Here is a 14219-nt window from a genome sequence, read left to right as displayed (position 1 = left end):
ATAGCAGGAATCTTCTCTTTTTGAGATGACCTGCAGCACTGCCATCAGAGTAGATGGCGCTCTTGTACTGCCTCACTGAAATTGTGAATTTCCCCTGACACGTCGAGTCTATTCTGGTTACGAATTCGTGTTCTCCTCGGATGGCTGATGAGTGACGAGAGTCCGAAACAGCGCTGTATCATCCTATTGAACACCAACTCGTAACCAGGATAGAAACGATGTGTGCTGTTTTTTACCATTTATTTAAATTTTTATTTATTTGGTATTTACATATATATATATATATATATATATATATATATATATATATATATATATATATATATATATTGTATTTGTACAAATATTTTCGACCGTACTGTGTTATAGTGGTTTGAAGTTTTTGTTTTATTTATTATTAAAATAAAAAAAAAAAAAAAAAGAATTTTAAATATCAGACAATATTCTATGAATATAAAATTTATTGCAGTTACCATAACTCCGAAATAATAAATGTCAAAATCAAAATTAAGTCAATGTCCCTTACGATATGTTAAAAAAATCTAAATTAATACTCTTATAGTTGTAAGTAATTAAATATTTAGCTTTTGTTAATTTCTAATCTTAATAAATTTACAGTTTTCTCCTGAAGAAGTCACAAAAGTGTGACGAAATATTGAGAAATAACAAATAGACTTTTATTTCACATGACCGAATTGCTGAAACTTCAAACCACTATATATATATATATATATATATATATATATATATATATATATATATATATATATATATATATATACAGGGTGTCCCGAAAAGATTGGTCATAAATTATACCACAGATTCTGGGTTCAAAAATAGGTTGACTGAACCTCACTTACCTATATACAATAGTGCACACAAAAAAAGTTACAGCCTTTGAAGTTACAAAATGAAAATCGATTTTTTTTCATATATCGAAAACTCTCAGAGATTTTTTATTGAAAATTAACATGTGGCATTTTTACGGCAGCAACATCTTAAAAAAAAATTAAGTAAAATTTGTGCACCCCATACAAATTTTATGGGGGTTTTGTTCCCTTAAACCCCCCCAAACTTTTGTGTACGTTCCAATTAAATTATTATTGTGGCACCATTAGTTAAACACATTAATTTTAAAACTTTTTTGCCTCTTAGTACTTTTTCGATAAGCCAGTGTTTATCGAGATATTTTGAATATTTGTCGAATCCACCACATATTTGTATATGGTTAAGTACGGTTATAGAGACCTGTTAATAATCTGAAAATTTATTTATAATTTACATTTTTAGGTATATTTTGAAAAAGAAGCTACATCTCGATAAAAGGTGACTTATGAACAAAATACTAAGAGACAAAAGTTTTAAAAACACTGTGTTTAACTAATGGTACCACAATAATAGTTTAATTGGAACGTACACAAACATTAGGGGGGTTTAAAGGAACAAAACCCTCATAAAATTTTTACGTAAATATATTGAAAAAGTAGCCGCATCTCAATAAAAACTGGCTTATCGAAAAAATACTAAGAGGCAAAAAAGTTTTAAAAACGTTGTGTTTAACTAATGGTACCACAATAATGAATTAATTGGAACGTACACAAAAGTTTGGGGGGGTTTAAGGGAACAAAATCCCCATAAATTTTTTATGGGGTGGACAAATTTCACTATAATTTTGTTTTAAGATGTTCCTGACATAAGAATTACACATGTCCAATTTCAATAAAAAATCTCTAATAGTTTTCGATATAATGAAAAAAATCGATTTTCATTTTGTAACTTCAAAGGGCTGTAACTTTTTTTGTGAGCACAGCTGTACGAAGGTAAGTTAGGTTCAATCGAACTATTTTTGACCCCAGAATGTGTGGTATAATTTATGACCATTCTTTTCGGGACACCCTGTATATATATATATATATATATATATATATATATATATATATATATATATATATATATATATATATATATATATATATATATATATAAAGTACTGAGATAACAGCTGGGAAAACCCTGGTACTGAGGAAGCAATGAAAGACTGGTGCTTCAAAGTGAGTGCCTTTTATTTTGGTCAAGCTTTCGCCTATTGTTTTTAGGCTTCTTCAGGACTTGCTACAAAGAAGAACATTCTTTACAAATATGCTTAAAGATAGAACAAGCAATTCTTACCGAAATAGGTGCACTAGTGCTCAGTGAAAATAAGAATACATCTTTTACCTTGCCTTTTTTGTGTATACATAAGTAATACAGATATTTTTGTTGTTATTATTTAGCTAATAAAACCAGATATCGAAACTGAGTCAGATCCTCTCTATTCAACCTAATCCATTGTAAGAAAATTTGGACAAGTGTCGTTAGAAGTTGATTTTTTTATTTACAAAATGACACCTATCGATCCATCGATTGTCAACGTCCTCTTCCGTTTTTTTTTACGTCTGACTGACACATAGAATATTTGTTTAGAGATTTCGAGAGAAGAGACTCGTAACATCAAACAACCATTCGACTGTCACTATTCGAACAGCTGTCTGAAATCACTTCTTCTCTTTTTCATGATGTAATTGTGGTGAGCTTCTGATTAAGAACCTCCCACCCAACCAATTGAAAAGGATGGATCAAAGGTGAAAGAATGCAATGAAAATCGTTAGAATGGCCGACAGCTCAGTTGTCACTTGTTGAACTGTCGTTCGAATCCAACGATACCACTAAACCGGAAGGTAGTGGTGATATATATTAATATATATTAATATCTGGTTTTATTAGCTAAATAATAACAACAAAAATATCTGTATTACTTATGTATACACAAAAAAGGCAAGGTAAAAGATGTATTCTTATTTTCACTGAGCACTAGTGCACCTATTTCGGTAAGAATTGCTTGTTCTATCTTTAAGCATATTTGTAAAGAATGTTCTTCTTTGTAGCAAGTCCTGAAGAAGCCTAAAAACAATAGGCGAAAGCTTGACCAAAATAAAAGGCACTCACTTTGAAGCACCAGTCTTTCATTGCTTCCTCAGTACCAGGGTTTTCCCAGCTGTTATCTCAGTACTTTTTTATTTACTAGTAACCCAATTACTCCTTGGACGATATATATATATATATATATATATATATATATATATATATATATCCCAGCCCGAAATGGTGGATGTGTGAATTGTTCGTAAGGGGATTTTTCCACATTCTCTGTTTCATCTGTTTGATTTCGTACGAGTGGTCGTTAAACCATTAGCCTTGGATCTTTTGATCACTGAGTGTGTTTCAAAGATCTACATCTTATGTTTTTAAATATATATATATATATATATATATATATATATATATATATATATATATATATATATATAAGAAAGTTTCAACATTTCTCCGATATTTGCGCACGATCGTTTCTCATATCCCCTCCAAGTACTTGGACATAGCGAATATGCCCAATTATCAGATAAAACGGGACGTGTTATAGTGCATTTACTAACGGTAAAATATTGCAAAACCTGTGAGTTTTAAAGAACAGCTTGGATTGACATGCTCGGGGGTGAAAAAATTACGTTAAAGTTAAAAGTAAGTCTGGGAATGGATAAACTGACTAATTTTAAGCAACTTTTGTTCTATATCATTTTTTCACTAAGTTAATACTTTTCGAGTTATTTCCGAGTGAATGTGTTCATTTTTCAACAAAAAATCACGTTTTTAAACGGTTTTTCGCAAATAACTCAGAAAGTAAGTATTTTATGGAAAAAACATTCTAGCAAAAAGATAGCATATAAAAAATTGAAAAAAATATAGCATATTCGATAGCAAAAATATAGCATATAAAAAAGTGAAAAAAATGGTGTATGCGTATGCTTGTATGCATGAGGTCTCAAGACACAGTAAAAGCAGAATTGTAGCTAATGAAAATAGGTTCATATTCGTTAAATTCCAAATCAAATATGTTAACGTGAAATAACCAAAAAATTTAACACTTTTTGGGTAACACTCACTGCAAGTTTTATTTTTATTTTCGTTTTTTTTTAATATTTCTGGCATCCAAAGTAAACAAGTTACGCTCAAAATAAAGTTGGTTCCCTTTTTTTTGTAAAAAAAATCGGGAAATCTCCTAATTAGCATCTCAAATGAAATTAATCGTTACCGGTTCACAAGCTCCTTTACTTATATTTTATTTATATTATGATCTGTAAGTTTTATCGGTTCAAAGTGCTTATTTTTGAAAAAAAATTGGTTTTAAAGTAAAATTTTTTCATTTTTAATTTTGATAAAAATGTTTTTCTTCAAAATAACTTAAAAATTATTAGTGATACCAAAAATCTCAAAGAGTAAAAAAAATGTAGGTTTTGCCGTTATGAAAATTTTGGATATATTGTTTTAAGACAAACATTGGTTAAGATATGGCTGTTCAAAATTTGCATACACACAATTTAACTACAACAGCCCTTTCAAAAATATCCCAGGCTCTCCTACTATATAGGATTGAAAGAGTTGATGAAACAAAGCAACAGTGTACGTTTTTTAAAATGTCAATCACACGCTGCACATATTGAATATTTCCAGCTTTACATTTACGGAACTGCACAGTTTCTGTAATTAACAACATAAAACTTGTCAAAACACTATAAAAATTATTGGAATCAAAAGCTTTTCAGGATGTTATTTATGAAGATCAGTCATGCATTCTAGAATTTAATACTGCCATTGGAAATTTGTTGGTGAAACGCGGTTTATTTTCTGCATTAAATTCTCTTTGAAGCATAGAATAAAAAAGTTTCAATTTTATCTATAACATTTCTATAGCCGCTAAACAATTCCCTGTTTGTATATTGCGGGTATTTTTAATTGAATTGTTTGTTACAACTTATCAGTATGTGTTACGTATTTCATTATCAAGTTTGTTGTTTTATTTAGTATAAACAACATGAATCAATAATTGCGGTATTGTTAGGTAGGAGGGTTTTACTATTTAAATACAAAGTGAAGTTTTTGTTCGTCCATTTACTCACGGTTTTTGTTCCAAATTTTAAAGAACCGCTTGGATTGTCATGAAATTTGGTATACACATAGCTAACATGTCAAAGAAAAAAGTGATCATGTAAAATATTCTTAACAAAAATATAGTTTATAAAAAACTGAAAAAAAGTTTATATGTGTGAGGTCTGTAGGCCCAGTAGAAGCAGAGTTGTAGCTTATTATGAAAAATAGGCTCTTGTTCGTCAATTCCAAATTGGATATTTCAACGTGAATTAACAAAAAAAATATAACGTGACCGAACCCTCTATGGCCAAAGCAGAATGGCGTGAACTCTCCTGTTGGTAAATTACCTACCGTTAAAAGGAAGTCATATTTACTTTTTGATGAAATCGGTCGGACCATGCTTATTAATTTCAAAGTAACGTGGGGTGCCACCCGTGCCCTCTTTTCTTTTCACTATTACATACTTTCTATTTCTCTTGGCGTTCACCGTGAACTGGCGAAGAGTGCCACGCCACACTCCATTGAACCCCGTCTTTATATCCGATATTGAATTATTCGCCTCTCATATAAACTAATACTTTATACTTGAATGGATTTACGTAGATATATATGTAAGTGTCATATTTCAATAAAAGAAGTGTAAATTATACACTGCGCATCAGAGAAAACGGGCACCCCACAAAATGGGTGGACATTTTTGATGTCTCGAATTTCCTAAACCTGTTGTCCCATTTAAGTGATTTTTTTAGTAGGTATGTTATAGCATTATCCTTTAACAATATCGCTGTAATAATAGTTTGCTAGACAGGTAAATTGTCATTGTATACCGGGTGTACCAATCAAACTGTATTTTCTCAAAGTTCACCACACCCTGTGGAATATTCTAGCATTTATAAAATACTGAAATTAAAACCCAACCATAGCCTCAGGTTTCTTAACATTCTGGTTTTTGATTCATTCGCTTGTGTCGGATAATATCACAGTCAGATACAGGGTGTTTCTAAATAAGTGCGACAAACTTTAAGGTGTAATTCTGTATGAAAAATTAATGACCATTTGCTTTATAAACAAATGTCCGCAAATGCTTCGTTTCCGAAATACGGGACGTTGAATTTTTTCTTACAAACTGACGATTTATTTATTGCTCTAAAACCGGTTGAGATAGGAAAATGAAATTTGGTAGGTTTTAAGAGGTAGTTATTCAACATTTTGTTGACATACAATTAAAAATTTTATATTCACCATTGGCGTGCTTACGGGTAATATGACCCGTATGCACGCCAATAGTGAATATATAATTCTTAGTTGTATGTAAAAAAAAGGAGCAATAACTACCTACTTCTTAAAACCTACCAAATTTTACTTGCATATATCAACCGGTTTTAGAGCAATAAATAAACGTCAGTTTGTAAGAAAAAATTCAACATCCCGTATCTCGGAAACGAAGAATTTGCGGACATATGTTTATAAAGCAAACAGTCATTATTTTTTCTTGGAGAAAAACTACTTAAAGTTTGTCGCACTTATTTAGAAACACCCTGTATTGAGGAAGAACATGGCTAGTTGTTAAAGTACCTAATTTTTATTATCCAACATAAGCAAATCAATCAAAAAACATAATGTTTAGAAAACCAGACTCTATAGTTGGGTTTTAATTTCAGTATTTTATAAATGCTAGAATATTCCACAGGGTAATGCGAACTTTGAGAAGAAAAACACAGTTTGATTGGTACACCCGGTATACAATGACAATTTACCTGTTTAGCAATAATATTATTACAGCGATATTGTTAAAGAAAAATGCTATAACATATTAAAAAAATCACTTTAATCGGACAACAGGTTTAGGAAACCCGAGACATTAAAAATGACCCATTTTGTGGGGTTCCCGTTTTTTCTGACGCGCAGTGTATATCCAACAAACTGATATGTGGTGTGACACGTGCGTCGATAACTAAAAAAGGAATTACATAAATAGATCATAATATATTATTATAAACTAAAAATTGTGTTAAGGGATACATTGTTGTTCATGTACTCATTTGTACTTGTTCATTTCCTGCTGAATCATCAATTATATATTTTAAGGTACACATAAACACTCATAACCACAACCACGTTATACAAAAATGTTCAGAAGCAAGAATAACTTCTATTCGATGTCATAACCCACAGAATATATTACACTAACTAGTTTTAACTGGTTAAAAGTATTTCACAGATTACAAACCGAAGAATGCAATGTTTGCGCAACAACAACCAAACTATCAAATCGTGTAAATAAAAAAAAGGAAAAATGACGATTTTCAAGGCTCAAAGACAAAAAAAAAATTGATGGATTCGACCATTACTTGATGGAAGTTCATCTTATCTAACAATAAAACACTGAAAACGTTTGTTTTCTATACTACCACAAAATTTATTATAACTATGTGACTACAGCTGTTTCGGCAGAGTGCCTTTCTCAAGTGACTTAGGTCCTTAGGTTACTATGTGTTTGCCTGTTTACAGTTTTTAACTGAATAGGATGAGGAGTGGGGAGCTGTTTGTCTCGAGTTGGTCATTCAGAATTATATCCTTATTTTTTAATTTATTAATTTCCATAGATTCTAATATAGTTTAAGGCCTTTATTTTGAATATGCAGAATTTGAAACTGTTCATTAAAAGAATGATTATGATCTAGAAGGTGAAGTGCGTATGTTGAAGTGTCTGTTTTTCTATTGTTGAAAGCCCTTTTTTGTTCTGCTATCCGTTTGTCAAAGGTTCTGCCAGTTTGACCGATGTAAGTTTTCGGACAGTCACCACAAGTTAGTTTGTACACACCACTCTGTAGTTGTTTTCTCTTTGGGCTCTTATTGTTCTTAACATAATTGCTGAAGTTGTTAGTTCTGAAAGCTGGTGTTATTCCTTTCTTTTTTATGTATCTGGCTATTTTTGTTGTTATCTTGCCAGTATATGTGATAGAGCAGAAGGTAGGTACTGGGTTCTTTCTGTGGTGGTGGATAGACTAATTTCAGGGCTTTCTTATGGAGTTTTTGTTTTAAAATTTTATTAATTGGTTGTTCGTTATAGCCATTGTTTACTGCTATTTGTTTAATGATGTTCAGTTCTATTTCGAAGTTACTTTTTGACATGGAAATTTCGGTCAGTCTATGTATCATGCTATGGTAGACTGCTAATTTGTGTTGTGTAGTCTGGTAATTGTTACATCTAGAAAGTTTATGGACTTATTCTGCTCTGTTTCTATTGTAAACTCAATATTACTATGAAGTGAATTAATGTATGATAGAAATTGGTCAAGTTGCCTGTTAGTTCCTGTAGGAAGATGTGGATGATATACTAGTAGTATAGTATAGTTGATCCAAAAGATGGCATAACCCAGGCATCCAAAGTGAAAGTTATCCTTCAACACCAAATTGTTCTGTATGGTCCACACAATGTCCAGAAAAAAGTCACACCATTTTGAGCGTCGGGTTTGGGGGGTAGAGTGGGGAGAAATCGGCAAATTCGTAGTTTTTAAGTTTTTCGCCAATATTTCTAAAACTATACTGTTTAGCATGAACAACCCTCTATACAAAATTGTTCTACATTAAATTTGAAATAAAAAAGGCCCTATGCATAATCTTTCCAAAATGAATGGTTCCAAAGTTACGGAGGTAGTATATTATAACTAGTCCAAAAAAAGGCCTAACCCAAACATCCGAAGTAAAAGTTTTCCTCCAACACCAAAATGTTCTATATGGTCCACATATTGTTCAGTAAAAAGTTACACCATTTTGAGCGTCCGGTTTGGGGGAGAGGGGGGGGAGAAATCGGTAAATATAAAAAGTATCGAAAACCTCCACTTTTCACCCTCCGTAACTCTGGAACCGTTGATCTTATAACAATTATGTATAGAACCTTTTTTGTTTTAAATTTTATGTAGAACATTTTTCTATAGAACATTCCTTACGCTAAAGCATAGTTTTAGAGATTTTGACGAAAAACGTAAAAAAACTACTAATTTACCGACTTCTCCCCCATCTCCCCCCCAAACCGGACGCTCAAAATGGTTTAACTTTTTACTGAACAATATGTGGAGCATATAGAACAATTTGGTGTTGAAGGAAAACTTCTACTTTGGATGTCTGGGCTAGGTCTTTTTTTGGACCAATTATACTATACTACCTCCGTAACTTTGGAACCGTTCATTTTAGAAGGGTTATGCATAGGGCCTTTTTTATTTAAAATTTAAAAAAACTACGAATTTGCAGATTTCTCCCCCTCTCCCCCCAAACCCGACGCTCAAAATGGTGTGACTTTTTCTGAACATTATGTGGACCATATAGAACAATTTGGTGTTGGAGGATAACTTTCACTTTGGATGTCTGGGTTTGGGTCTAACTATACCATACTATAGTATGTTTTACAGTAGTCACATAGTTATAATAAATTTTGTGGAAGTACAGAAAACAAACGTTTTCAGTGTTTTACTGTTAGATAAAAAGAAAAATATAATTTTTAAATTACGAAGTACCTAAATTCAAGTTCAAATCAGTTCTTGATAAGTATTTTGAGGTTATACGGTTAACTTACCTGGATAGTAATCGTGTGATTTCGACATCTTAACTCTAGCTCCAGTTTCTTTCTGTAGTTGTGCAATAGTTTCACCTCCCTTTCCAATAATGGCGCCGGCTGCGACACTGGGAACCAAAACTTTGAAGTGGAAGGTACCATCTCCCCCTGAAACAATATAGCAATTTAATGAAAAAAACCGACGTATTTGGTAAAAATTTGAGGAATTGCAAGAAATATGTATTTTTGAAGTACCATTATGTGCAGGTCGCTTTTCGATGAATATCCCTGATAACGTATCCCTAATACATAACATTCCCGATAAAAACTTTCTGAGATTGGACCTATACGAGGATCTTGAAATAGTCAAAGAGAAACAGAGAAGTCCAAATTGTGTTAATCGCCATGTGTCTTTCAATCGTGACTTTCAACCGTTACATCGTCAACTTTTCTCATAAATTACATTATAAATCTGTTTCTTATATTACTTTATTTCTCCTAATTATTCGCATCTACCAATATTGTTCTATTTCTTTCTTTTCTCTTCTTATTCACACACATCCACATGTTCACTCAATTTTCGATAATCATCTAATCCTTTCTTCAAAAAATTTTTCTTCTCCCAAACAAAGCAATTTCAACTATATCCGCAACATCCATTTGTCACAACTTGTACACAACTATATCTATTCAATATATATCCCATTCTCTCCATATCATCTTTTCAAACCGTTTTTCGTTTAGTGTCCAATCATAACTATTTCATTCTAAACTAAATCAACCAATAATACTGTACAATATATCTTTCAAGTTTCACACATCTAGTAGTTATTCCATTCAGCCAACCTTTCATTCATCATTTGGTTTGTTTGGTTGCCTGGTCTCTGGAGTCCCCAGTCTCTCAATAATGTTCATTAGTCTCAATAGTGATGTCAAATTTACTTTATATACCACAAACTCATCTATCTCAAATAAACACAATTTTTAATTTTCTCATATACTCAATAATCTTACTCAACACTTATCTTCATCTGACCCCACTTTAGTTGTAGCTTAGACACTTTTATCCAAGTTATTAATTTTTCTTTACCCTAGATGTTATTTAACATAAAAGGACATAATAAAGAAATTTGGACTAAGCTTGTAATACAACCTTTTCAGTCTTGTAAATTTGTGTTGATGAACCCATCTATATTTTATTAATTTATAAATAAGATTTTGCATTTACAACTTTTTCAGCATTTGATATCACGACCCCTATTTTGTCTCTAGTTTTTCAGCCAGTCTCTCAGCCATCATTTGTGTTGGTTCACAAATATAAATTATCTAATTTCAAAACATAAACCATACATTACATTATCTGTATGTTGTTTTGCCTACCTTTCTTCATCAATTTACGTACACTTCATTGATGATTGTGGGTACTCAAATTCCCCCCTTCTATTTTACATCTAGATAATCTATTCTCACTAACTCTTTATTTTTATAATTCCAACACACTGATGTTAGCTGTTATCATTGCTTGTACTATAAACAACTATAAATTTAGTAGCTGTGTAACCAATTTTTCATGATACTTCAAGTTCCATTGACAATTGTTGTCTTGACATCAGACAGATTCGCTTTTGATATCTCACATCTTAGTTGCCTGTCAGCTCTTGTAACATAATGACCTAATTTGTTACCTTTGACCCACTTACAACGTGTGGGAGTCATATGTTATCCTAGGGCCATATCCTTAGGGATTATATCCATCCTTTGGAATTTGCTATGTTAGCATTTTGATGTGACTTTTAGTCCATTTTTGAAAGGCTTTGACCTTCGTATTTTTTGGTTGGCTCACCATGTTCTTGTAAGTATAACCAAACTTTGATTCTACCTTGGTCATCACTTTAAGTTCAACATTTTGATAATTAATATGGTTATACTTATTTTAGGCAACACTGATGATGCTCTTTTTAGAGCGAAAACGTTCTGTTCGATGTTTGTAGCCCTATAGGGCTTTTTAAAATAATATACCTTTTACCAAGACCAAAATTTTTTATTAAATTTTACTTGAAAAAAATATGTTCATAAAGTAAAAAAAGAATGATGTTATAGCAACATCCCAAGAAAGGGATCGGGAAAGTACCAAAATAAACGCAAAACTAGATTTAAAAATCAACCTGTCTCGCCATTTCTTTCTAAAATGTCGCATTTCTGAAATACTGAGGGTGGGTCAATTTCAAACGAATACCAAGTCGAATACGAATTTCCAAATGTCTGCAAAAATTTTACGCTTTTAGTACTGCGAAGATTCAGTTATAATTGACAAATATAAAAAATATCAGCAATGACGCACAGAAAAATCTCTGTGGTACCATAGACCAGGAAGGATCTGTTTTTAGGTGGATGTGAGAGGTGGCATTCAGATTTTTGCGGATAAAGTTAGGTGATAACTTCGTTAATAATAATTGACTTATGCTCCTTCTCAAATATGCCCGGAACATTAATAAAAAATACAAAATATTTAAAAATTTCAAAAAATTTCGTTTTTTTCTACGTTCTTTGCTTATAACTTTAAAACGATTCATTTTGGAACAAAGTCGTATAGAAATAAAACAAAGATAATTAAATTTTCTATCAGATAGGATTGGTTAAAAATGTCTTAATTTAACACCCTTGCTGCAAAATAGCAATAAATATAAAATAAGGGGGCAAAACAAGCTTGTTCTTATTCAATGTTTTTCCATCACTTAGGTTACACTTGGAACCTTCCTAATTCGCTTAGAAAATTTTTGTAATGTGCTAAAACCGTCCACCAAATTTCATTAAAATTGACTTACTAGATTTTGCATAATAATTTTGCAATCTAAACTTTTTTTTAAAAAATTAAAATTTTTTAAAATCTTGCACAACAAAAACTAGAACATACAAAGATTTGTCAATTTTTTTACATATAAAGAAGCACTCCACCTATCTAATGCACTTTACAGAATTGAAATCGGACTATTTAAGCAGAATCAGCAATGTTTTAAAGTTATAAACAATTTTTTGGTTTATAAACAAATTAGTGCTGTGTCCAGGAGGGGGTGCTACGGGCTCCTTTATTTAGATGGACTTACCCAAGTTTTTTTATGTATTTTGACCCGTAGAACATGATTTTTTTGGGTAACAGTTGATCCGGATGTCGATAAGATTGTTATAAACATTTTTTTGTATTTCTTGGGTAATTCTAAGCAAAAAATGTTCTTACAAGTTTTTTCGTAGGATGCATAGTTTTCGAGATAAACGCGGTGGAACATTCAAAAAATCGAAAAATTGCAATTTTTGAACGACAATAACTTTTGATAAAAAAATAAAATAGCAATTCCGCTGACAGCATTTGAAAGTTAAGTTTAAGTCAAATTATACCGGTTTTAATTATTTGCATTGCTAGAAATTAATTTTTTTATTATTAAACAAAGCTATTTGTTTATAAGCCAAAATTTTTTTTATAATTTTAAATCATTGCTGAGGCCCCTTAAATAATCCGATTTTAATTCTGTAAAGTGTATTAGATAGGTAGAGCACCTCTTTATATGTAAAAAAATTAGCCAACTTCTAAATGGTCTACGTAGACCATTTAAAGTAAGTTATAAGAATTTTCTAAGCTAATTACTAAGGTTCAAGTGCCACCAAAGTGGTTAAGAAATATTGAATAACAACAGGCGTATTTTGCCCCCTTATTTTGTATTTATTGCTATATTGCAGTAAAGGTAATACCTTAAGACATTTTTGACCAGTCGTATATCATACAGAATTCAATTATCTTTATTTTATTTCTCTACGACTTTGTTCCAAAACGAACCGTTTTAGAGTTATAAGTAAAGAAAGCAGAAAAAAATCGATGTTTTTCGAAATTTTTAAATATTTTAATTTTTTTATTAATGTTCCGGGCATATTTGAGAAGGAGCATAAGTCAATTATTATTACTGAAGGTGTCACCTAACTTTATCTGCAAAAATCCGAATGCCACCTCTCACAGTAATACAGTCGGAAAAATGAAAGAATACCCATGAACGATCACATCAATCATTTATTTTGTATTTGCTGTCTTTTTCTATAAATATCAAATGTTTGTTGTAGAAAAAGACAGCAAAAATACAAAATAAGTGATTGATGTGATCGTTCATGGGTATTCTTTCATTTTTCCTACTGTATGTATTATTATGTTCGAGATATTACAATTTTCTTCTATGTCAAATTTATATATATGTTACAGTTCAAGTTGATTCTCAGTTAGAGTTGACTATTCCTAGTTCGAGTCAACAGCTGAAGTGGAGCTCGCCACGGAAAGGGGCAAAAGGCAAATTATAATTGCCTCTGCCTATTTCCCGGGTGATGAAGACCAACCTCCGCCAGAGGAAGTGAAAGGCCTCATCAGTTGGTGCAACAAAAAGAACAGACAACTTATCCTTGGATGTGATGCGAACTCCCACAGCATAGTATGGGGCAGCACAAACACGAACAAACGTGAGGAGTACCTTTTAGAATATTTGGCTAACTCCAATATAGACATTATCAATAGAGGTAACAAACCAACTTTTATCACTGCAAATAGGAAAGAGGTGCTTGACATCACCGTAACTAGTTGCTCTGCTACAAATCTAATACAGAACTGGCATGTCTCCGATGAGGTATCGATGTCGGATCATAGAACCATAAGGTTCGATGTCGA

General features: G+C 31.7%; 1 protein-coding gene across 4 annotated transcripts in view; it reads right to left on the bottom strand.

Moving 5' to 3' along the window:
* The window catches only part of LOC126887230 (RNA-binding protein Pasilla), a 391656-nt gene that overhangs the window by 148305 nt on the left and 229132 nt on the right, over positions 1–14219 (bottom strand). For all 4 annotated transcript variants that reach the window (XM_050654633.1, XM_050654635.1, XM_050654636.1 and 1 more), the window contains one exon: positions 9542–9688. In XM_050654633.1, the coding sequence (XP_050510590.1) occupies positions 9542–9688 (147 nt within the window). The remainder of the gene's footprint in view (positions 1–9541; positions 9689–14219) is intronic.

The sequence above is a fragment of the Diabrotica virgifera genome, chromosome 6, assembly GCF_917563875.1.
Source record: "Diabrotica virgifera virgifera chromosome 6, PGI_DIABVI_V3a".
Classification (NCBI taxonomy): domain Eukaryota; kingdom Metazoa; phylum Arthropoda; class Insecta; order Coleoptera; family Chrysomelidae; genus Diabrotica; species Diabrotica virgifera.
The sequence above is the reverse complement of the archived record's forward strand: the minus strand, read 5'-3'. Positions and strand labels throughout refer to the sequence as shown.